At 34.0% G+C, this 27,843-nt stretch overlaps 1 protein-coding gene across 1 annotated transcript in view; it reads right to left on the bottom strand.

The window, feature by feature from the left end:
* Nucleotides 1-1,092: 1,092 nt before the first annotated feature.
* The window catches only part of LOC127881081 (deleted in malignant brain tumors 1 protein-like), a 77,525-nt gene continuing 50,774 nt past the window's right edge, over nt 1,093-27,843 (bottom strand). The window contains 22 exon segments of the mRNA XM_052428706.1: nt 1,093-2,598; nt 4,091-4,177; nt 4,877-4,918; nt 5,950-6,076; nt 6,635-6,720; nt 6,868-6,934; nt 7,062-7,131; nt 7,375-7,525; nt 7,688-7,790; nt 7,887-7,990; nt 8,134-8,245; nt 8,546-8,589; nt 9,235-9,331; nt 9,453-9,525; nt 9,782-9,886; nt 9,997-10,117; nt 18,571-18,678; nt 18,896-19,078; nt 23,098-23,198; nt 23,465-23,566; nt 24,369-24,575; nt 27,593-27,765. Coding sequence (XP_052284666.1) covers nt 2,509-2,598; nt 4,091-4,177; nt 4,877-4,918; nt 5,950-6,076; nt 6,635-6,720; nt 6,868-6,934; nt 7,062-7,131; nt 7,375-7,525; nt 7,688-7,790; nt 7,887-7,990; nt 8,134-8,245; nt 8,546-8,589; nt 9,235-9,331; nt 9,453-9,525; nt 9,782-9,886; nt 9,997-10,117; nt 18,571-18,678; nt 18,896-19,078; nt 23,098-23,198; nt 23,465-23,566; nt 24,369-24,575; nt 27,593-27,765 — 2,353 coding nt within the window. The 3' untranslated portion in view covers nt 1,093-2,508.

The raw sequence follows: 27,843 nt of genomic DNA, 5'->3' as shown, positions 1-27,843 counted from the left end.
GTAATTACATTAATTTTGTACTGGTTACCTAGTTTACTCTAAACTTCATAATCGTTCGACTGGTTACCGTGTTAACTCTTAAACACGATATTTCTTTTACACTGGCTACTTCATTTATTCTAACATTTTCTCTGTTTCTGGTTATCTTGTTGACACTAAACTATATTACTTATACACTTGTTTGCTTTTAAGTATAATGCTGTTACACTTGAATACTTGTTAACTGATGACTAATATCCTGGTACACTGATTACCTCGTTAATTTAGTATTAAATATAAAACATGTACGCCGATTACCTAGTTAATCTAAACTATGTACAATATTCCTGTGTTAACTGTAAACTACTAGTATATGACGTGTACACGTCTAACCTCGTTTATTGAATAAAACGAAATGTTACCTTTGGAAAGGCGGACCAACGCTTGCAGCACGGGGGATGTGATCTCATAGAGAAAAGACAATGGATCGCAAATAACTTGATTTCCTCACTACCGTATGGAGACAGATTTGAACCGAGTTACTTTTATTCTGAACCATACATATGAACACTGTCGAGAAGAACCAATCTTAATATTGCATTAGCGATTATCCATATTCATAACCAAGATAGATTCAAACAAAGTCACCTTATTTTGTTATTGTTTTGGCGTTGTCCGTCCATCCGTCCGTCCGTCTTTCCGTCCTTCCTTCCGTCCGTCCGGCACTTTTGTGTCCGGAGCCATATCTTGGAAGTACTTTGGCGGATTTCATTGAAACTTGGTATGAGTATATATATTGATAAGAGGATGATGCATGCCAAATGGCATTGCACACCATCTGTGAATAACGGAGTTATGGCCCTTTGTATCTTAAAATAATGTTTTTTTAGCTGAGTGTCAATTATAAAACTTTTGTGTCCAGAAGCATATTTGCGGGGGATATCAATTCAACGAATTTGCTTGATTTCAATCATGGAAGTGATTGAACCCTTGCCGACACGAATAAATTAATATTTAAAGGATCACATTTCTTTCAAATCCTATTTTTGCACACCTCAAAAAGATGCTATGTCCATTCTCAATATTTATTTCTAGTCATAAAAAATATGTCCATACCATTTTTTCTTATTTATTTCACCATTTTGACATGTACATTGACACCAGGTACATTTGCATACATAAGCCATGGGTAATATAACACATAATATATACGGCACACTCATTCAGAATTGTTTTGAGCGGTATATAAGTATACTTAATATAACACAGTGCCGTCAATCATAATAGTTGACACAATTCATCATTTTACATAAAAAACAATATGCATGCACACAGACGGGCAAACACTCGCTGTCACACCAACATACACTCATACACACCCAACCACACCCACACATACTCAACGACCCCACTCCCAACCACCCTGTCACACATATATACACATATACATATAAAGCTTTATTACGGACAATTAAGTGGGATTTTGTGATATTTTAAGAATTACATAAACCATAGACACAGCAAGCAACCACGTGCTTTCAACACACATTAAGAATGACGAGTTTACATTGGTGCCATCTTCAAAACGGGTGCGGACATGCCTTTAATCATAGCAAAGAGTAGTGCGATTTGACTAATTTTGCTATTGTAAACGTCTCAGACAAGTCAGATGTGCCAGATTATTTTGAACACTTTCAACACACGCATAAGTGAGATAGTGAACAAGTGCTTTTGTCATAATAATGTGCAGTAATTTCAAATTTGACATCTAATGTATGTAATTGATGTTGATGGTAACTGTGTGTATATGGGCATGACCCACCCTTCAAAAAATGTAATATTTGTGCCATATGTCGAAAGTCATCAATGCTTTTGGAAATCAAAGAGCTCAGATTTTACTATTTAGCGAAAACCAAAAGTTACAAATAATTGACTTCTAGATATTTCATTTGCCTTAAAAATAGTCGGCTGGTACCTGCACGTAAACTTGAGAATAAAAACGTGAGCAAGCCCTTAGTTTACATCAAAGTATTTTATTCTACGTTGACTCTATAACCATGTAGAACTATGATCTAAATGGTACAGCCTGTTAGTTAGCACATTACAGATGTTTAAAATATATGACACATGCAGACATGGAAAAGACACAAACGATAAGAAAATAAAGGAATAACAAGGCGCAAGAAATTGTTTTACACACGTAAAAACAAGAGTTATCAGACAATGATCTAAAGAATTGTTAATGGCAGATTGAGTGACTCAAAAGATGAAAATTTCATTAAAAATGTTATCGGGTAAGTACAAACATAAGAAAAAATGTTATACACGGCATAACTATTTATATGAGCCTCATATTTTACTTTGGCACATGAATATTGTTCTAACAGTATTATAAATTGAATATAACCAGTGCATTTCTGTTCACCGTTTACGCATCGTATTAACTTTGTATAATCTCTTCTATAGTCCTGTTCTCATTCTGTTCACCGAGCAAAATACTTTTTCGTTTTCAGACTACGTAGTTGTTTGCTATTGTTGGTTTGCAAATTGGCCGGTGGTGTCTTTTTCTTCATATGTGACATGTGTGGTCATGCTTACATCGCTGTTATCCGTTATTGCCTATACAATAAATCGATTTATGGTTATATACATTAAAACGTAAACTTTTAATTCAATATCCAATCTAAAAAAATCATCATATTAAAAGTCTTCCCAGCAATAAAATCTTTTGGCCCCGCTTCATCCAATCAATTCTTTGTTTCACTCGATGTTTCTCTGATCCTTATTTGAAAATTAAAGTAAATGAGGCACATTTAGTTTTTAAAATCGATTACAATCAGTTTACACTAAATCATTTTTATCGGGCAACATTTTCATTTATTTTTATTTTATTTTTTATTATGCCTCATTCCATTTGTTCAACATTTAAAAAAAGTAAACATAATTTAATGTTCCCTTTTATATTACTAAATATGGTTATTATGCAAGGTGTTAAATAATTTATTGTAATTTGTTATATTGAGTCTCGTTTTCCGACATTTACTTTTTGTAACAACCTGCTTAAGTTCAAATGCTTAAGTTTAAGCTGCTTACGCCAAATGCTAAACGTTTACGGCCAAATGCTTTTACTGAAATGATTCCGAAACTTACCAAAAAGTTACCAGCTCTAATTAAAACGATAATTGTCGTGTATTTACGTTCCCGTAGATATATAACATGCATCTATTAAATTTTGCAGTATATCGCTAAATCCCTGTCTCTTCCATATACGATACGGCTCTATACGAGCCGATTCGCCATGGACTTAATTTACGTCAATATGAGAAGGCTTCAGCTCCGACAACTTAATTAAGCAACAGTAGTATTAAATTTAAGTTTTCCTAATCGTGTAGCATATTTCATATTAGAGTGGTAGGCTTTCTAAATATTACAAATATTACTACTTCTCATTATCAATGGCGACAATAGAAGTACCCTGTCCAGGTCGATTAATATCACGTCGATTATTCGTCCATTCTTTATTTAAGCCCTGCTCAAGTTCATAAAGACTACGCAGTGTTGCTGTTCGTGCCTTAAACGTCATGTCCCATATGTCTCAAAAGGGATGAATAATATACGGATATAAGTTTTGCGATTACAGAGCTTACCCTCCTTTAATATGTTTTGTTTCCGAGTAATTTATGACTTGCACACATGGTACGTGCTGGTTTTCAACTACATAAACGCTTGTGAAAAACGCTTAGCCAGCAATCGTCTAGTCTTTTGTGCAAACATGCACATAAATACAAATCAAAACTGATATTAAATTAGATAATAATTAATTATTTTGATCACCATAAGAGAACACAAAATAAGTAAAGGAAAATCAATAGTTTACACATCAATTTACATCTGCGGAAAAAATTATACCACACCCACACCTGCTTCTGTATCTGTTTTACTGTAAACAAATTGTATAAAAAAATTATTTATACTAACTCATGATCATTAGAGCGGGAAGTCATTTTAAAAACGAAGAATGAGGTTCAAACATGTATTCAGCGTGGTTTAATTCGCTGATATAAGGCCGTCATTGAAAATGTCATAATATTACATTATGTTTTGGTCTTACCGATGTAAATGATGTGCTCCTAGAATTGAGGTTAATTCTACTCGCTGCCGACGACCTTTTCTGTTTTGTTGTGCATGCCTTCCAAATCTAAAACATTCAACATCTTTGATGCTCATTTTAACATTTTATACATTCTGCTTCATATAATGACACACATACAACTCTACACAAACCATTTTAAGAATGTCATTATTTTTATCAAGAAGGAAAATACCAGAATGAATTTACTATATATATTTTTATTAACGCTAATATTATATCAACATTTTAGTTAAAGGGATCTTTTCACGTTTTCGTAAATTGACAAAATTGAAAAAAGTTGTTTCAGATTCGCACATTTACGTTTAAAAAAAATATATTTGTGAAAAAACAGTATTACTGAACATTTACCATGGTCTAATATAGCCATTATATGCATCTTTTGACGATTTAAAAACCTAAAAATTATAAAGCGTTGCAACGCGAAACGATTGAATAATTTGGAGAGTTCTGTTGTTGTCGTTTAATTTTGTGAAACTACGAATATTGCTTATAAAACGAATAAAATACGTCGTCTTTGTATACTTGGCAGAATAGCCGAACGGGGTAATGCGTTTTTACTCCAGAATTCGGGGGGTCACTGGTTCGAGCCAGCTGCCGGCTACTTTTTTTTCCTTTTTTTAAATTTTATTCTTGATTTTTTACTGGAGCTTTTATGATCCAACGTTTACATTTATCAATTTAAAGCATTAAATGACTAACTTCAAAACATGCCAAAATCTGTCAAAAGGCCCCTTTAATATTTACCCTTTTGTTAAAGGCACAGTTGAACAAGAAAATCACCAATCCCTGTAAAAAAAACAGCAAAACAATATGAGATTAAAGTTGTATAACCCTTTCATAATATGATTAAAGTAAATAGCCTGGATATCTTATAAAAACACACTGTTATGAAAGCATACAACGCTATCGTTTATTAACTGTATATATACAACAAAGGACTTAGATAGAGTTAAGTTGGATTATGAACTTTGCCAGTTAAACTTGCAAATCTGCCAAATCTTTGCATTCGCAGTTTGAATGTAATATTATATGAATTTATGTTGGAACTCGTAAAAAGTGAGAACGGTCATTTAAAATATTTAAAAGACATACGTTTTCTGTATGCATAGTACGAGGTCCTATGTTTCGAAAATATTTCCGAAGAAATCCGGAAAAGTAACAATCCACGGCACAAAAGCACACCAACGAAATCGTTTCAAACTTACCGTTTCTGCACAATATAATGCAACAAATGCAACGAACAAAATATAGTGTATAAAATTTACATAAAACGTAGACATATTTTGAACGTTCATTTTAGACGTGTTTTAGCATGTTATACGGACAAAAATATCAATACAAATAACATATTGATTGATCTTAGAGTTTTATTAATTAATTAGATCAATGTTTTATTAATCATTTGCTCCATTTTATAAATAATATCGGTATCATATTGTAATTTTATGATTGAATGACGCCATTTCTACTCGCGAATGAATGTTGTAGAAATAAGGGTGTTATGAAGTGTTTAGACAAAATATTGCTCTCGTATTTAACTTAAAAAATGCAGAACAAATCAACCGTATTGCAACAGGAATATTATATCATAATTTATTATCCAATAACCCAAGGTCAGGAGTACAGATACGTGTTATCCAGTCGTTCGTTATTTATTTTCTACGCATCTATTCTCCTCATTGTGAGTTATTCAACAATAACTCAATTATCTTAAAACATTATTTCTTAAAAATTATATATTTTGAAATAGGAAAATCAAATCATGTTTTTAGATACAGCTCGATACACATATAACAAATGTCACTTTGATTGAGTACCTGCAGACTGTTGCACACAGCGAATGCATACTGTACCCAGGCCATGCTTTCATCCAGATAGAACACGCCAAGAACCCACGTTAACCCCATCAATGGCATTAGGACTAATAGACACCATATTGCTGACCTGGATGGATTAAAGCTTTTAGATACAAATCGGTATGCAAACTAAATTATACATGAGGTTCAAATATACAACGTGTTGCTTTGCAAGACATCATTCGATCTCTTGCATAATAAGATGACATAAGAAAAGAACTTAATTGTACTTAAACAATACTATGATAATGCAAATACATTACACTGTGTTGTTAATATCATGCTTGGCTAATGTTGTGTTTTTTTTATATCATAATTTGAGCTGAACATGTGTCTGGACTTGTCCTTGATATGACATTTGTCACTTAATTTTTTATAATAAAGACTTTGTTTTATTAATGAATTGATCATTTTTATTTCAAAATGTTTAATCAAATAAAACTGTGATGTTACCAAAGTTAAAATAATAATTTTTTGAATAAGCAAAATGTTTTGCTTTATGTTTAATCTCCATATAATTTAGACTGTGGCTACAAAATCACGATGCTATATCGTTACCGCACATTGTAACCTGCTAGATTCAGAGACAGAGGTCAGTTATAAATGTATTACAGCGAAAAATGTTTTTAATACACGAGTGCGTTACTTTGATTTTTCAACGGTTGACTTTTTTGTCATGGCGTGCAATGTAAGAGTTGCCCGTATCGCAATCACCAAGATGACGAAGTTAACCTGTAAAACAACAACAACGTGTAGTGAAATAGCCAAGCAACCATATTATAGTAATAATAATGTATTCAACGCAGTAATCCATTGACGGCAATAATATTGGAATTGTTATGGTGATATAATGAAAAAGAAATATTTACAAAAACATACCAAGATGACAAAAAGTGCTGGTCCAACGAAGGCCCAGATGACACCTCCCTTTGTTGTCAACCAGCAGCTACAGTGTACAATTATAGAAATGCGTATTAGTATATTTACTTTTCAAACAAATATGTATACATGTATTCCGAACGAAAATGCATTAGTTCTATCAATTCAACGCTTACACTGTCGTGGTCACTTACGATATTTCATTTCCATATCCTTCGGTCTTGGTAACACCTAGTGCTATTCCAACAATCACAGCAGGAGCAACTAAAAGTAAAAGGTATACATCAACACTTTTGTATGAATTAAATAGTACGACTTTTTCAACTGCAAAACTGTTTTTTTTTGGTTGTTTTGAAATTTTGATTTGGTGTTTTTATAGGACATGAAATAAATTGAGATGCATTTATATGCGCCTTCATGTCATTTTTCCAAAATAATAAAATGATATATTTTACGTTCATCATCCAATGTTTACAATATGTCTCGATGAAATCAATTAATTTTTACCCCAAGCTGCGATCAGCATCCATTTCAGTTTCGGTTTTTGTTTAAAGACATTCAATACAGTCAAGGCAAGGTCGATACCTTCAACCAACATTATCGAGAAAACTACCAGGTAGATGTAATGCAATAGAGACGCCAATGCTGTACACAATATCTAAAATGCAAACAAAATTATCGTCAGAAAGCATGCTCATATGACCCATACAATGTTATGTAATATGTTTAATATATTAATTCGTTCACTTTTTTAGGTATTATTTCTACGCTTACATTAGAGCATACATGAAGATTCTTATCTCAGAATATTCAGCCTTACCTTGTTTTCCGTTTTATCGATGCCTCCAATAAACATTACATAAGAAATGATGAGAGCAACAGACAAGTTCAACAAGACAGCAACACGCCTTTTGTTTATATATCTGAAAATAATACGTCCATTATGCAGAATTACGTTGATTCGCTTTCGAATATTAATTGAATATGAATTTGCATCATGCTCATAATAATCAACTTACTTCCATAGAAATAGATGGATAACAACCGTCAAGATCAAGCCAGCCAATGATATTGAACAGCCAACTATTGAAATTAAGTCGAGGACCATATTATTCAAATTACTCTGAAAATGGAAAATATAAATTATTAGATTCATGCATACAATGTCCATATTTTTTTAGCAGTACATCTAAGCGCGATTCTATTTAATACGTACATGCAAACTATAATAAATTAAATAAAAGAACATTATGACAAAACAAATACCTGAATAACTGGGCTCATGAGGATTGCAAAGTTCGTCAGATGCGTGCAACGACATGTTGCGCTTGAATGTTTTGAGGACAGGACACGACATCCGGAAGTATCCCATGCAAAACTAATATGTTCATATGGTAGATATATGGTAGATATATGGTGTATATATGGTATATATAGTATATATATATATGGTAGATATATATGGTAGATATATGGTGTTATGAGTTATGTGTTTTTCAAACTAGCAAAATTGCCTTACTAACACATGTTATGCCGTATGATATAAATGAAATATACCACATTTTAATGTCCATTTAAATACAAATAAGAAACATAAAACAATTAAAGCTCATGAACGATGTACTTGAATAGCGATATTTTTATCCAACAAAACTAAATCGATTTGAACAATACATACATTGTTTTATTCCAAAAACTACAAATGGGGGCTGAACGGACGTCCTGAAACATTAATGAAAATCTTGTTTACAATTATTATCAAAGATACATACATGCCTTCAATATAAAGAAGTGAAACTCCAGCTGCTGGAGCAGTATTGAATTCTCATTATAAACAATTAGTTGGATCTTTATTAAAGGCAAGTGACCGATTGCCAAAACAGTACAAAACAGCACAATACAGCACAATACAAACCAACATAAACACAAAATATGAATAAAGCTGGTGTCACCGCCTTGGAACTGTCAATGCAAAACATTGGGGGTTTAAACCGGTTATAGAGCGCTCAACCTCACACTTGGCCAAGCAATAATCATAATACATTTAAGTGTAAATAAAATTTAACGTCATAGCATTGTAACTCATATTAAACAATAATAAAAGGGAATTAAAACGCATTCAATTTAATTACAATTTAATTACTCAATGGTATTGAAGATACCAGAGCAACAGAGTTACAACTTTTTGACGAACGATCAAATGAAACTACAAACAAGTGTCAACTACATTCCTTCTTTATAGAAAAAGATTCAAGAATATAGCGTAATTAAGTTAATATTTCAGATAACCATCGCGCAAATACAGGAAGAAGCAGCAATAATGGAAACACAAATACAAACTATTGGACAAATACGGTAACATCGTACCTGAGCGAACTCCATTGTTATATCTACGACAAAGTTTGCGTTCTTCTCCCAATTATCTAAGGATATAGTCACAACCTCTGAATTGATTGTAGTGTCACTATAATTAAAAAAATAGCAGTTAACGTATGGTTCATAGTTTCAATTCCTGTTCCGAAATGTGAGGATGTAAACTATTTTTGCTTAAATAAATAGCATGCCTTGCAGTCAGATTTACTTACTTGACATTGTTCAATTTTGATGACACTATTCCGGTCAAATTTTTGTACACGACTACTGAGATGGAGTTTGATCCTAAAATGAACGTATTTAATAGCCTATAAATATGTAAATTTAATTAATATTATAAATATATTAAAACGGCACAAACACAGAGGGAAAAAAACACATAAGCAGAATTAAAATCAGTAGCTATGCTAAAAACACAACCATAAAAAACATATTTTTTATAATGTAGTTATACCCTGCAGAAATAATAGGAGATTTTTTGAATAACTTTACCATATTAAAAAATGACAATATGTTTACACCAATGTATAAATGTACCTACCATTTAATGAAGTTTTTGGCAGAATAATTGAACTCGATATGCCGAGCGCTTCTTCTTCAATTTTTAAATTTTCTGCTGTTGTGTTTACTTTTGTAAGATAAACGACTGAAAAAGGGTAACAATAAATTTAAACAGAAGCACCATACCGTTTTTTTTTCACAGCACATTATTGAAAAAGATTTCAAATTCACGACTATAAGGACAACCCAGGTTACCTAAATTATCCGAATGTATAGGTTTACTGCTGTCAGTTTTGTTGCCTATTGAATTCAAAAGAATGTCTGTGTACTTGTCAACCACATTTATGACTTTCATAGCACCGATAAAATCGGAACTCTGCAAAAGTAAACAATGTATTTATTTTTTAAATAATAGGGGTCAAAATTGAAAAAACAGAATTAGTTTAAGCTTTACTTTCCATACCAGAACAGGTTACTATAAAATTTAATTAATGGGAATATATAAAAACGGCTATATATAAGACTATATGTTTGGAAATACTAGGAATCAAGTAAAATATTAAAAGTAAAATTTTAAGAAAATTCGAATTGAATGAATTTTGCCAGTTACATAGAGAATTTGCAAATATGTAAGGTTCAAATAGTTCTGGCTACCATAACTTTAAAAGTCCCTTTTTATGATTTTTTACTTGCGCGACATTAAAGTTATGGATCAACCCCATTAGGAAAGTCAACCAGAAATTCCCGAAATAGCTCAGCAGATTAAGTCTATATATCTAGAAATCGTTCAGTTTGTCATGCAAGCACCAAATTGGGCACATATACTCTTCAGTCACTATAGATTTGATAAAGCACGTTAGCCAATACACAATTTCAAAATGGCGTCCGTTTTCAAGATGGCCGCCGTCAGGATTGAAAAATGAAAAAAAAAAGAAACAAATTCTCTGAAAGGTTTTACTGCTGTGAATATTACTTGATTTTGATTTTGTACACAACAATTTTACTAGTTTGAATTTAAATTCAGACATTGTTTAAGTTAAATATAGTACACACAAATCCAACATGTCTTCAACAATGGCCGCCAAGATGGCCGCAAAAACCTATTTATGATCATAGCTATGTTACTATCCACCCAAATTTGATGAATTTGGTGTCTATACCCAGGTTTCAAGGGGCAAAGAGCACATTTATTTCGTCAGACAAAGTGTAAGTTAATAATGTCACACAGAAATCCAACATGGTGTCCAAAATGGCTGCCAAGATGGCCGCCAAAACATATTAATGAATAATTCAATTTTAGATCTAGATTTTGGTGTCTATAGATTTTAGGGGGCTAAGAACACATTAACGTCATCAGCCATTTTTTAAGTTTATTATATATCACACAAATCCAAAATGGCCGCCAAGATGGCCGTCAAAACCTATTTATGATAATGAAATATGACTATGTAACGGTCCCCCAAATTTGATTAATTTGGTGTCTATACCCAGGTTTTAGGGAGAAAAGAACACATAAATATCACATTTATATCATCAGAAAAAATGTGAGCTAATAATGTTACACAAACATCCTACACGGCGACCAAAATGGCCATTAACACAATACGAAGGACCACAGGTCCATAACTTGTTACTCAAAAGTTATGGTTGTTATGTAAAACGCCATAGTTTAGGAGACAAGGAACACTTAAATCGAGTTGAGGTTATCATTAAGCAGTTGAATAATCATAAACTCATAGTTATGACATTTGGAAGAGAGAATGAACTAGCACATGACTTCAAAATAGGATCAGGTTTTACTAACTTCTGTAGACTTCATTTTTTTACCGTTGCTGAAAATCATTCAATATTAATTACAGCCTGAATAAGCATGAATTCTTCCAAAGGGTTAATATTATACACTTTGTGTTCCTTTGACTATTTATTTACATCAAAGAAGAAGTAGATGGTCTTATTGTCCCTTTCGGAGTAATGCAGGATCTAGATGAGCAAATCTGTATCCTCGCCCACCAACTGTGTAGTTCTACGACGGGATCGTTATACTGTTTCTTTTACAATTTCAACGTCTGCATCCACTGAAGACAGAACAACATAGCATCCAATTTAAGGCAGAGTTGTGCTGATCAGAGCAATCAATCCGGCCTTGTTTCTGTCATGAGACAAAAATCTTCCTTTTTTACATGAGCATTCTGTTTATTTGCTTAAACTCACAATATGATTTGCGTTTGTTTCATCGTCTCCGGTGCGTGTTGTCCTTGTTATAATGACCGTCTTCGTAGCCATCGAACCCCACTGTCGCTTGTACGTTATGTTTTTTCTATGAATCTCCATAAGACTCGGCTATTGCGTAATATAAGTCGCCCTTCTCCATGGTCCAGGATTTAAGAGTGCCACCATTATGCATCTGTTTCATGAATACAGTTCATCTCAGCCTCACGTGATGTGTCTATAGCATACTTTCAAATTGCCTGAGCGATCTGAGGCTTATCTGCTGTACACAGTATGATATTGGTTTCAATGAAGGCAGCAGGAAGGGAACGCCTTTCAAAAGACAATACGACTGCAACGGAAGGATCTCCAGATTTTTGCACCACCAGAAAACGCTGGAACAGAAGAGCAGGATAAAAAGCACGGTCAGAAGCGATCTTAACAGCCAAGCTATTCCCAAGAGCTTTGGATCTGTATTTTCCCGTGAATTTATAAGCAAAGACCGACTTTCCTATGATATCTCTTATGATCGTTTTCCCAGACGCATCAACTACATGAACATTCACATCTTACTCAGCCACTATCTTATTGACCATGTTTCTCAGATTAGGGTTAGCTGTGAATAGAGAGCAGGTTGTTATCCGTGTCTGCATTTTCTATAGATAAAAAAATCCCCTTTGATGCAAGCCTCAGTTGAATCTTTGTATTGTGGAATTGAAGTATAGGTCAGATCTGTGAAATCCTGCATCCCACTGTTGTGCTCGGATGATGCAGATAGGGTCCAAGGGGTTTGCATTTCCTCGGCAATTTTACTACCGCGAGTTAGACCACACGTGCTCTATAAACACATCATCAATGTGTGCTCAATGACAAGAACACGTCCTAGCCAAGCATAGCATTGATGGCTCCTACGACAAACGTGAAAACCAATACCGAACTTTCGATTAACGTCTGGGTGCGTTTCCTCTTGGTCGCTTATTTGCAGCAAAGATGGATAGAAAATCGGACACTGCCTGCTAATGCATCAGCCAACACCCAATACGATATGCTTTAATCAACACCCTTAAATTGTTAATCGTAAGCTGATAATTCAGCCATACTATGCTTATCTTTGAGGTCTGGGCACGTTTCTTCTTCTATGAAGCCCTATCGGGTTTGTTAGAAATTGCATAACATATCATCTACTAGCGTCATTTTGCCCCTAAGAAGGGAAGAGTACAAATCCTTTGCATGATCCAGCAGCATTTAAATGTCTGGATCTTCCTGGGTCATTTCGGCTGTAAGCTGGCTGTGTATGCCCTTTTCAACAAGAAGATGGTCCCGTGAAGCCCTCTGGACAATTTTTCGTGTCACAATGTGCACAATCTGCGCATTTTCACTATAGACTGCTTCAAGTATGTTTTTGAGAGCGGTTTCTGCCATGAGGGATACTTTGCGCCCCCCCCCCCGCAAGTTCATACGTTTATGAAATATCCCAAATTTTAATCAACACTTTAAACTACTTTGTGGCGCATCAGTGATGATTTTGGCAGCCTTCCAATACAAGGGTTGGTCAAACGTTACAATGGTGTGAAGGTTGTGGCAAGGTTGCAAACTAAGGCTTATGTTGACAGAATGCACGCTTAGTCCCCATTGTACACGTATTAATCATAGGCAAGAATTTGAATGACAATTGCAGCCCTGGGTACTGTATATTCTGGTGCAAGATACGCACCATTTCCTGAAAATTCAGTGTTGCCTGAAGCTGAAAAATATCGATCCTCTTGACAAAATCCAAAAATCACGGCAGGTCCAAACTATGGCGTTTCACATAACAAGCAGCACGTCAAAAGTAATAGACTTGTGGTCCTTCGTATTGGGTCGTTTTACGCCATGTGAGATTTCTGTGTAACATAATGCACTTAAACTATATCTGACAATCGTTATGTGTTCTTTGCCCCTCGAAACCTCGGTATAGACACCAAAATCATCAATTGTGAGTGGAAAGTTACAAAGTTATGATCATTAATAGATTCTGGTGGCCATATTAGAGGCCATTTTGGACGCCATTTGGATTTGTGTTTAATATAATAAAAGTCTGATGATCTAAATGTGTTCTTTGCCCCTTGAAACCAATGTATAGCCACCAAAATAATAAAATTTGAGTGGATATTTAGAGACGCCATGTTGGATTTGTGTGTACTATTGTAAACTTAAAAACTGTCTGATGATCATTATTTGTTCTTTGCCCCTTGAAACCTAGGTATAGACACCAAATTCATCAAATTTGAGTGGATAGTTACATAGTTATGATCATTAATATGTTTTGGTTGCCATCTTGGCGACCAATTTGGACGCCATGCTGGATTTGTGAGTAATATAATAAACTTAAACAATGTATGATGATCGTAAAGTAGCGCACCCCTAATGGGCACATATCCAAATATAATCTAATTATTTATTTTTTTTAATCAGCATCATTTCACTAAACTACAGGCAAATTTGTAGGTAGGCTTTCCATGCTTTAAAAAAAATATACATATTTTTTTCAAAACCACCCCCACGCTCGGCTTTTGTCCAGTTCACCCCTGGGGTATATAAAAGTTCCATAATTCATTCAAATTTCCAAACATGGGCATGCAGTTGGTGTGTACAGATGCATTAAAGGTGTTTAAAGAATAAACAAGATGAAATAAGTATTCTTTTACAGACATTTATTTTTTACAAATTTTTATCTATGGAAGAGCGCTATGAAAAGTAAGTGATTTCAGCCAAGTAAAAATTGGGTCGGTTAAAAACAAAGTGTCATAAAATTCAAAATAATATCATTTAAGTTATATTTTAAACGTAGTTTTTTTAGAAACACTATATACAGCAAAAATACCAAGAAATAGACAGATTTACCGTTTTCTTTTTGAAATAAAAATAAAAATGCAACATGCATCATTCGTATTTTCAGCAGTAAATCACCCAATTTAGCCATAACGTTGTTTAAATTTTAAAAATTAAAGGATGTGCATAAACTTTCAACATATTTAAGAATAAACATAGCTTATATGCTATATTTAAACAAATTACGTTAGAAAAGAAATACAAAGCGTCGCAAAAAGTATGCGATGTCGGCAGGATTCGAACCTGCGCGGGAAGATTCCAAAATATTTTTAATCTATCGCCTTAACCACTCGGCTACGACAACTTCACTTTTTTGGAAGCTTAAATAAGATATCTATAAGTAAACAGGTAAAAAGGCTCGTCGATCTTTGAAGAAATCGCGAAATCGTATTTTTTCAGATGATATTTGGATCAAAGTCAATATTTATTGTGAAAATAATGTATTCTAAAGGAATTACGTAAACATATATCAAATTCGAAGTTTGACAAAAATAAAATGCATCTTTCGGAAATAACCGATCATTGAAGATCGGCAATGAACGTAAAATAAATCGCGGGAAATCATTAGAGGTGCGCTACCTTAATGTGATTTTGCCCCTTTAAAACTATGTATAGCCACCAAAATAATCAAATTTGAGTGGATATTTACATAGTCATGATCATTTATAAGTTTTTGTGGCCATCTTGGCGGCCATTTTGGACGCCATGTTGGATTTGTGTGTACTATTGTAAACTTAAACAATGTCTGATGATCTTTATGTGTTCTTTGCCCCTTGAAACTTAGGTATAGACAACACATTCATCAAATTTGATTTTATAGTTACATAGCTATGATCATTAATAGGTAATTGGCGGCCAGCTTGGCAGCCATCTTGAAAAAAACAACAACTTTCTGGAGGTCCGATTATGGCAAACTTTTGAAATGTGTTAAAGGACGTTCTACCCTACTAGGATCAGTTGAAATACCCTTTTTAGCAATTGTTTGGTGGTTGAAGGTATTTTTTCATATATTGACCGTACTAGTACTTCTTGCTAAAAACAGAGTATTGGCGGCCATCTTGACAAAATGCCGCCATTTTGAATTTTCAAGTGGCTAACGTGCTTTTTGAAGTAAGGGGTACCTTAAGGTAATGAATGCCAAGTTTCATGCTTGCATCACTAAGTGAACGATTTTTTTCAATAATCAGCGCAGCTATTGCCTCTTGAAACTTAGGTATAGACAACACATTCATCAAATTTGATTGCATAGTTACATAGTTATGATCATTATTAGGTAATTGGCGGCCAGCTTGGCGGCCATCTTGAAAAAAAAAATTTCTGGAGGTCCGATTATGGCAAACTTTTGATATGTGTTAAAGGACGGTCTACCCTACTAGGATCAGTTGAAATACCCTTTTTAGCAATTTTTTGGTGGTTGAAGGTATTTTTTCATATATTGACCGTACTAGTACTTCTTGCTAAAAACAGAGTATTGGAGGCCATCTTGAAAAAATGCCGCCATTTTGAATTTTCAAGTGGCTAACGTGCTTTTTGAAGAAAGGGGTACCTAAAGGTAATGTATGCCAAGTTTCATGCTTGCATCACTAAGTGAACGATTTGTTCAATAATCAGCGCAGCTAAAAAGTTGACAGTTAACAAAGACCGATCCAAAACAGCTTTTTAACGCAGTTTTTGGCCCAAATCAGCCACTCAATCGGAAGGATTGTCATTTTTCACATTAAACTGATATATTCTTTCACAAAATACTATCTTTAACATTTAAAACTTATCTTTTCTGCTCTAATACATGGAGGAAAGCAGCGATGCGACAGATTTGATTGAAATGCGAATCTCCCGAGATTTCACGGTCATATGACGTTATTTCTATTTTAAGTAACATGCCATTTGCTTAAGTGTTTTCAAAGTCAGAATTACATTTCCCGGTACTTTAAATTATTCTTCCTTGTTTTGTAAACAAATTGTAGTGTAAATACAAACTCAAAGTAAAAATTATTTAAAATTACCAAATTCACTTTGAAATCAGTGTTTTAATCCACCAGACGTAAGTTGTTAATCACAAATAATAGATTTCAGTAAACGAGAGGAATGTTTACAATTTCAGAAAAAATGTCAAGGTCGATCCGAAAGTATCCAAATGAAAACTCGTCACGTGACAAAGCGACAATGGCGTCAAAATTGTGAATTTCAGGCTGATGAGAATTATTTTCATCTATTGTAAGGTGCATTTGAAACATTTGAACCTTAAAATATGCCCCGATGCAGTAATTTATATTCATTCACCAATATATGAAGAAATGTATCTAAGAAATGAACTGTCTTTGATTTATAGCGTGACATAAGTATGTTACGACTCTGGTTGACTTTCGATACGTGGTTGGCTTCAGCGTACAGGTCTGTCACTACTATATAATCTGTACGCTGAGTTTCTTTAGCTTAGGTTCAAATTGTCTTTTTTTTTTTAAAGAGAAATTATATTTTTTTTGGCTTTCTTTCGCTGGTTCAACGTTTCGGTTGGTGTCTTATTTCTCATGTCTGACTTCCACTGTGACGTCAGAGATTACCAACTCAGAGCAAAATACAAGATTTAAGAAGCGACAAATGCTCGGTACCTATGATTTTGGAGTATCGATACTGTTTTTTTTAAATAGTCCATATTTCAGACTTTTAAGATTGAAATGTATGTTCAATCGGGGCTGGAAAGTAATTAGGGAAGAGTTTATTATGTTTGTAACGAAACTACTAATTGTTTATACGGAACAACCTATGTTGTGACATAAAAATAGTATTTAATCAAAGTGTTTAATACCATAAAAGAAGGCGCATTATATAGAACTTCTTTACGGAGAGTCTTTAAAATTAATTTCCGATTGAAGCTATTGAATGAAGCCATGTCAATAACTGGAATAAAGCACTTTAACCCCTAAAGCGCATTGCAACGGTCCATTGACCTCTCGCATTGATTTGCCATGTTAAATGACAGTCGTCTGGTTGTAAAAAATGCGATGTGTAAACGGATTAATGTAATTAAGTAGAATACAGATCAGATGCCACTGTATAGCCAATTGTCGTCTTAAATTATAGAGGAAGTTCTGGGTGTCTGAGAAATAAAAGTAAAGAATATAGAAACATTGACAACAATACTTCAGGGTTGCTAATCAAAGAGGGGGTCAATAAATTTAAAGTGAGAAAAATTAGAGATCAAACCGTTATTGATTTTGATGAGATCAATGTGAACTATATGTTAACAATGTGTATGTATATTTAACTGCAATGGACATAAAATTATACTTTCTACGCAAAAGGATTGGTTAGTTAATTGATATGACAATTGAACAGCCTTTGCTTCTATGGCTGCGCGTTATACAATTTCATATCTGACGTCACATTAAACGGTCATTTAAACAAATATTCACAAAACGTTGCGTTACGCGAACTTTCAACAGATGATTATGACATAATGAGAAAGTTTATAGCGTTGCAAACTCTACAATATGTTATAATATTATGGACAAAATATGTGTTAAATTGGACCTTTAATTGGATAAAATTATATCTATACATTTTTTTAAAAGTCAGCTCAACTCGCCACTCATTTTGAATCTGTTTTTATTATTATTCTCTGTATGAGAGCGGAATACTTATTTTTAAATACAGGAGACTGTTTCATCAGAATTATGTAAGTTAAATAACATATACACAAGTCAATTAATGATAAAACAATGAAACAAACTTATAGAAAACACATCTTACCGCTTGATATTCTTCTTGAGAGCCATAGTTTCCATACTGGTCGCCTCCTGATTGCCATGAATCGGCATTTTTAGTGTCAATTAAGTTACTTGTTGCGGAAAAGAACGACTAAAAACATAGAATATATATAGATAAATATAAATACATAAATAAAAACATATTATTAATCAATATTTATTTTCACGTCTAATGTAGTTATATTGTTTAATTCATATAGCAATGGTCTACAAAAATGTGATGGAAGGTAGTTCTAACAAGATGGCATTTTATTGAAATTGTATGTTATTAAATAAACTGCATTGATCAAATAGGTTTAATATCTTACATCAGCTTGCTTATCCGTAGCGCCAACGACGTTACTGACGCTTGTTATAGTGTCCAACATGTCAGTAACAGCGTTAAGTTCACCGATATAAGATGATCCGTTCTCAGGTTTTGTTACATTTACCAGCTGATCTAAACTGTCAGTTATTTTCTCAGCAGACGGTGATACTTTCAAACTCTCCACCTTTTATTGTAAAGAAAGTGCTTGTACAAAAACAACGTACAACACATGCGTATTTGAATATAGAACGTTATTTTCGCTAGTGAAAATGGGAAAATCACCATTCTTGGCTTAGTTGCACATTACGACAAAAAAAAAACCCATAAGCATTGCACCCAACCACAAACATCCAAGATTGTCGCCAAATCCAAGATAACCACCACTAATTATCATATCGTTTTGCCTATATGAAATATTAATGAAGATTTGAAGATTTATAAACGGCCTTTAAGGATGAAAACACTAACGAGAGTGGTTGGTCTAAAAATATTCATCCAATCTAGATGAAATATGAGAGAAATATTGAACTACAACTATAAATATAAGCTATCACCACTATTGTCTTTTTGATAAGTGATTTCCATCAAACCGATGCAGCATGGCCTCATAAAATTTACTCTTTCCTTAACGCTTCGCATTTCAGCAATTGTAAACATAAGACAAAACGGTTCATGTGTTTCAATTTTTATTTATCGCCAAGTCGATAATGAAAAACTATATGTTTCTTGGTCGTTGACAATTACGTAACAATTATCACAGTTTCGCAATAACTGTAAGGGCATCATCATGACCGGTTTTGAACATTGGCTTGAACAATCTTGTTGAAGTCAAACGTGCTTCCTAAATGATTAAGGCTTAACATAGGTTGTTGACGTTCAGCGTTTTAATTGTATGGGTGTGTACACGTGGGCCTCAATTACTATTATGATACACTGAATAACGAGTCAGAAAGTAAATGTAAACATAATCGGTGTTTAATTTCCTGCTTATGCTTATGGTGTAAACGGACAAAGAGGAGGATCGTGTTGCTCCTAACACTGGTGTTATTTATTATGAGAATCATTTTACACAAGCAAATTAGATATCGTGTTAAGGAACAACGGGACAAAAAACAAAACACAATAAATTATGTTGCATAGGGCTTATTTGGCAAAGCATAGTAACCAGAGACGTATGAATGATAGAAAGTGCCTACACATATGTACGTTTGTGTTGGCCGATGTCCTTCAATTTAAGTTGATATGTTTGAGATAGACAAAACCACCTATTGAACTATCGAGTATTGCATTCTATTTTCAGGGTTCTCAAAGACATTCTAAGTAATGTCAAACAATTTTGAGTCGAACGGGGCAAAACTATCTTCGGGTGGAAATTCCATAGACTTTTCTGTCGGTTCAGATAAGATAAGGATTAAAATAAGTTTCTATAAAATATAACATCATTTAATAATGTGTCTGCCCAGCCATTAATCTTTACAGCAAATGTATTACAAAAAGTATTATAATTATATATATAACAACATTACAATTATGCCATCATTTTGCTTAACTTTTTTACGATTGCAGATGACGACTACTGATGACGAATATCATATATTGCGACGTCGGTACTATTATTTTATTTCTTTGAGTATTCAATTATTTTATTCATGTGGTATATGTAAAATATGTCTATATGTCAATAATGTATGGTTAACACATATCTTAAGCGCGACAACATTTTAATATGAACATGTTGTGTTAATAGGTTTCCACTCATCATTTCAAAATAAGGCAATGCATCAAGGTAGCTTTAACGAAACAATAGTGTGTTGTTTAAATTTTTGAACACCATTTAGAACTTTGACCTCGTAGCCATCAGTATTGTTTTTATTTGGCACAACAGACCGTGACACATACATGCCACCAATTGTAAGAAACTATATCGCCCCATTGGCGCAAAAAGGTACCATGTGCCCCCTATTTTCAATGCCACCTGGTACCTTTTTGCACTAAAGGGGAGATATATTGAAATCCTATATTGTAAGGTGAAGATAGAGCTTGAAAATGCCCAACTCTAACAACAAAGTTTTGTTGAGTTTTGAAGTAGACCTCATAATATGACCTTGGTCTTATAGACTGTCATCAGAATCTTACGTGTGCAACATTGTTTGCGAAAGGTTAATATCAATTCCACGGCTATAGCTATTTTGAAAGCATTAAATGTTTTTCAAAGTCAAAGGTCGGATAAGAGCTATTTTAATACAAAAGTCGCAAAGTTTGACATTTGACTTCAAAGTATTACCCTGACCTTATAACAAGACATCCATTTCTTTTTTTAAACACACTCGTATATATCGTTTGTATGTAAATCATTTAGATAAAATTTAATGCATGGGGAAGATATATTCTGAACCAATATTGGAAACGCCTGACTGAAAACACACAAATAGCGGCCATTTTGAAGGATATAAATTCGAATTTATTGTCTTTATTTCCTTAAAACACATGTGGACTAAGTTTGGTCTTGATCCAATTTTCTGAAGTGGTTGACCAATATGTTACAAGTAATTTAAATAGCGGAAACACGTTTTCTTATCAAATGCAGGAACATTATTCTAAATAATATCACGTAAAATATTTCCGTACAGGATTGAAAAAACATGAACTTAAGAGAGTTGAGAAACAAAATCTGCATATCTAACGGAAGTATTACTAAATTATATTATTTAGTAATCCGAGAAAAGGTGTGAAATTATTTTTTTTAAACATCCATTATTTCCAAACGTAAAGCCGTTATACAACATCACGACTTGTACCCAGATAAATTTAATCCTTTCGAAGTTCAAAGAGCTTAACGCAGTTCAAATGTAACGGCGTTAAGGACGGTATGACCTTGTTTTAATTGTCATCATACATAATATTTGTTTTTATATGCGTCGAAAATAATCGCACGAATATGAATATGTTACATCGAGCAATAATTGTGTTATAAAATGGGTTACTGATGATCACGGCAAAAGTAATTCAACTATGTGTAAATAATCTTTAAAAATGCTAATAGTATGTTTATTACCATATCATGTTGCTGATTGTAAGCTGTCATAGACTGCTTAAGAGGCCAGTTAGACATAGCTTTTTCACACAACATATTTACAGAGAGGACGACCGTACCGACATACTGGTAGCAAAATGGATACATATCTTATTCTTTGTGGATACAAAATAATCGCATCGCCTTTCTGAAGCTGATAAAAACATAACCAAACCACACAAACATGATGGACTGCCGCCTAGTTTATTATGGTTTTTGCATAAAATATATTCATTTTTGCGGAATAACATATTGAGAAAATTAAACAATTATGTTTATAATGTCAATAGTCTTATTTGCTTATACGTGAATAATAGTTTGTTTTATATGAAATGCCGCCCCAACCGCTGCATAATAAGATATCTCAGTCACAATATTGATTTTAATCTTCTAAAAAGTAATATTTTATATATTTGTATCCTTGTTTTGAATGCAAACAATCGGATAAAAATAACTATAACAAAATATAACACATGACATGCTTTTAACAAATCGATGGAACTAGACGGTATGAATATTGAAGTAATAATCGATGTAAGCGTGTGTCGTTGGCTTTATTTTCCAAGAAGTTGCTATGCTTTGTAATATCATTTCATACCTAAAAACCCGACAATACTAACAATTACAGTTACATATTTTGGATTGTGTTAGGTATTTATACATTTTGCATTCGTGCCTTTGTCGGGAATCAATCGCAAGCCACCGATTGATTCAGAAAACAGACAGGTTTAAGCCATATACACTATTACAATTTTATATTAGTAAACATCCTCGTGGAAAAGCGCATTTATCACATATGGTTAATTACTAGAGCGCTAGAATTTCTTAAAATATTTGGAAACGTTCGGATAAGTTAAACTATGTGTTTGCACACTTTTTTAAGTCCATTTCATTGACATACAGCAATGGAGAGTAGCATTCATAACAATTTAAAGAACCAATACAACATAAACTATAGCCGTTACGTGGTTGAAGATTACACTTAAAATACGTATACAGGCGTGATGAAAAAACAATTGCATACAAAGCCTTCTTGTCCGACATCTTGGGCATACATTAAAGGCAATGAATTTTGTTAGGATTGTTCAGTTACAGACCGTTAATATTAATACAATTAATTGTTCACTCACCGCCTTTATTAAATCAGCAACGATTTTGGATATGCAATTGTAGAAAGGGTTGAGCCAGTTGCCTTCCTCGCTGCATTGCCGACTTACCATCCCGGAATATCCTTCAGACGCAAATTATATGTAAATTTATTTTGGATATATTGCAAAAATGCATTTTGTTTTAGCAATCATCATGTGTTTAAGTGCTTTATAATTCTTTCAACCCTGTATTGTAAATACAAGTATAGCACGGCACATATTGCCATCACGATACGGAGAATCAAACGGTTAATTTGTTTGGGTGCTATGGTCGCACATTGTAGTAAACATTTAATATCAATACTAGTATATATAGGAAGAAAGGTGAGGGAAGAATACATTGTTTTACCAATTGGACACTTTTCTTCAGCGATCGTTCCAGGTTGGGTTTCATTCCAAGTTCTGTGTTTCGTATCCACGTTGACTGAACAGTTTTTAACATTCTTTTGCTCTAAATACAAACATGCTGGAAGTCACTTCTTGCATTTTTCTTGTAAATACGTTGACAATTATATAATTCTTAAGCTAATGGCATTGTTTTACAAAATAAAACAACAAATTTAAACACAACGATGTACGAAACAAAAGAACATTGATAGTAAACACAAAAAAGTTCAACTTTAACATGTCTAATAAAGCGAATTTATGCATCCAAGGCACATTTTTATGTTGTTGCAAAGTAAGATGCCTGGACCATGGATACTATTTCATGCTTCGAGTTCATTGTCTAAAATCTATTAAACATGAAACACTTCAATGCTCGCACAAACAGTATTAAAACTCAACATAATAATGATATCTAAAAATTGTAAAGACTTTTTTAAAACCTTAAGAATAATTTGTAATCCATCGTTTACATGCAAAACGTTTGGGCTCTGGTTCAATTCGTTGCCCATTAATCATGCATGTAGTTGTTTTATCTACCACCATAATTGTCCCGCTGAACAAGAACACGCTGCCGTCGTGTTGACGATTACAGTTGAGGTATTAGAATGTAAGATTGTCGTAAGGATTTAATACTCGATGCTCTCAATAAACATTATTGTGGCAAATATCCATTCATCAATGTATGAACATTTTTTATTTGACAGGTCAATCAATAAGCAACTTACTGTGTTATTTAAGGCATAAACACAAAACTCTTTCTTTGATAAAATTATTTTAATGCAATCTCATCGGCATTACTAATGAAACCATTGTTAAATTATTGTGATGACTACGGTTGGTATTATTTAGTCCATCATTATTATTACCATCTGGAACACAGGCTGAATATGCAGGTAAACTCCATGTACCGTTCTCTGTACAAACAGCTGATTCAAATCGCGTACTGGTTTTGTTGACGACAACGTATCCCGGTTTGCATGTCATTTCAGCCACATAACCGAAAGTTGGTGAATATTTGTAGACTATTGTCTGATAAATTAACGAACTGAAACTGCTATACCACTCCCCACAGTCTGAAATATGCAGATATAGACGTTCTTTACATAACATTCAATCAAAAGTAGGATGATTGATCAATGAAAGAGATATAAGAAGTAAGACATGAATACGGGATTACACCGAATGAACAACAACATAATTTGCCACTTAGCGGTTGGAAGCCCGTACATGGTAATCAAATCATATGTTTTTAAAACGCACACAAGGTCAACTTGTTTGTTAAACTCTCGGTTCCATGGAATCTGAAGCTTTTCACATAGTTGTTAGGGGAAAAGGCACTCCCTCAAATTGAAACTAAATTTATTTTGTGTGTATTTTACTTTTGTTGTTATCATAGTCGACGCAACACGCAAACAAATCAATGATGATGAATGGCGGATGTGGAAAAGTCTCACAAGAATACCAATGAAACTGAACAAGCATCGCCGATAATGCGTTTTGTCAAAGGATGTGTTGATTGTACATAATAATAAATAAAATAATAATAATAAAATATTGTGTATCACTTCGTGCGTCGCGCAAAATATCGTGTGTCGCTTCGTGTTTCGTGTGTCGCCCTTTGAACGCGAGATACGATATTTTGCGCAATACTCAAAACGACACACGATATTTTGCGCGATACACAAAGCGACACACGATATCTTGCGCTATACACAAAGCGACACGCGATATTTACCACGACATATCGCCTTTAGAGTAACCTTCACAAGGGCAATATTTCGTGGTACATTCTCGCGCGTCGCTTCGTGCATCGCGCAAAATATCGTGTGTCACTTCGTGTGTTGCGCAAAATATCGTGCATCGCTTCGTGTGTCGTGTGTCGCCCTTGATGAAAGATGGGCGAGATTATAGATGGCACTATCCGGATTCCGTAATAAAGGGCTTAAACTACAAAGAAAGATCGATAGACCTTATCATGCAGAAAAATCGCTTGTGTTACTACACGGATTAAATTGTTATTAAAAAAATTGGCTTATGAGTCTTAGAGATTTTAAATGGTAATTAAAAGTCATGTTATTTTGAAATGGCAAAATATACATAAAACAATCGGAGCATTTCAATAAGGAGCATTCAAAAGGGCATATTAACTTCCTTAAAGGTTACTTTATATCGCAACAAATATCTGTAACAAAAAAAACATTGAAGCGAAACGCCCTGACAATATGCACATGTTCACCAAATTATAATACCACACGTTTATTCGAATTCGAATCATTTGACCACATTCGAAGGAGCAGGGCAATAACACTTTGTTCAGTCGTTAAGTCCGTCACTTCATATACCTTTCAGTGATATATATTAAACGTTTTGGCTCACAACCATTTACCTAAATATGATGATAACCTGGAACGGACAAGACGCCTTTCGATTTTTAGGTAAGCAGGTCAAAGCTAGAATATAAAGAATAATTTTGCCGAAAGTTAATATAAAAGACCAAATGTAAATGCCACATTAACGTTTACAATAAGATTTACTTAAAAATAATAAGATACTGCTTATCATCATATAAATGAGTATGCTGGTACGTCTTGACTATGGATGACCCGTCATGAGTTTCAAATCAAGGGATCAAAGTGAAATGCAACAGGGATGTCCACGCTGCAAGGCCGGGGGGGGGGGGGCAGCTCTACATGGTTTTCACGTATCTCTTGTATTTTCCTGAGATCCAGCATATAAATGAAATTAATATAGAACATGTCTGATTTTGAAATAATTAGGCAGTACTTCCCTAAAGCCTCATTGCAGCGACATAACCTAATAATATATGCATGTTAATAGGGATGTTACAGCAATCTTTCAGTAAACCTCCATTGAATGAGAAATACAGGATCATTAGTTCCCAAAATCTGGTGCAACAACTATACCTTCTATGTAGAATTAATATGTGTAATTTAGAGGCACTTCTTCAAGCACAACGTTCTGAAAGATACGCATATTTAACCTATGCGACACTACATTCATTTTGTATCAAATTCAGATAATTTGTTGTCGATTTCTAGCTCCTACATATAAAACACTCATTAGACATTGTTCCGTTTGTTATCAAAAGACAATAATTGTATTTGAAGTGCAATCACGAAACCGAGATGTCATATCTAGAAGGCATAGCTGTAGCTTAAGGGCTTATGTTGCGACGCCAGACCAATATGGCCCCCGGCCATTCTTGCCCTTTTTATTAATATTTCATTACATGTAAATTAAAAAAAATTGCTACCCCGTCGTAATTTTTCGATCATTTAATAAGCGTATTGCTATGACAGTATGCACAGTGAGTGTTGTTTACGACTTAAAGTGTGTGTATAATTCGAAGTTATAAACAATGATGGAAATGAATTTTATGCCTTGGATATCGATTTTCGGTCCAGTACATTACAGTCTCTGTCCGAATCATATCAGGTGATGTGGCCGTGCAATTTTCTCCGGTAATTTATACCTTGTATAGTATCAAGTGTGATTCGTTTACAAAAACCATGGGAGGGGAACGACCTGACAATATCTCTCTATAAGGGTACTTCATATAAAGATTCATCAAATCCGTATCATGTTCCTGAGATTTCGTATGAAGACGAAACATTCCTTGCAAACGAATATTCCCTATTTGGAATCGACGGACAATAAATCACTGAAACATAATTGCACTGGAACATCTACAGTATATGCATGCCCGCCCCACCGGGATGTATAAAATAAAATCCGTCGATTTTGGATCAGTACATTACACTTTGGGCAAGAACGAGTACCGAATAGACAGTCACACAGGCACAGATCAAGTATGATTGATAAAATTATGCAGAGTTATTCAATCATTCAATAATTCAAACTTAAATATATCAAAAATAAAAATAAAACTACTGACAGAGCGGTAACGATTTAATACTCTCTTTCAGTGAGCATACAAATATTCTGTTAAAGGAAATACAGAAGAGTTCAGTACTTGATTTGTTTACAAAATAAAGCAATATAATGGAGTATAGGGATTTGTTGAAAGCCAGGAGTTGGTTGCGGAGTATAAGCCTAAATGCCCGCCTACCTGTATTGCAGATTACCCCAACGTCCTCCCAATGGTTGCAGTTATTGACTCCGAAGTCGTTGTGATGACACTCAGCGATGGAACGCTCGTTTCCAAAGCACGTAACATCATCCAACCATATCCGTCCGCTTCCGGGACCGTATTTGCCCTGTGGAGCGACTAGGGCTGTTACACTGTGCAATCAAATAAAATATTCTATGACAGACACTTAATTTAATTCTAACGATAACACAACGTTCGGTGCTTTGAAT

The sequence above is a fragment of the Dreissena polymorpha genome, chromosome 5 (genome assembly GCF_020536995.1).
Source record: "Dreissena polymorpha isolate Duluth1 chromosome 5, UMN_Dpol_1.0, whole genome shotgun sequence".
Taxonomy (NCBI): domain Eukaryota; kingdom Metazoa; phylum Mollusca; class Bivalvia; order Myida; family Dreissenidae; genus Dreissena; species Dreissena polymorpha.
This window is presented reverse-complemented; position numbering and strand designations above follow the sequence as displayed.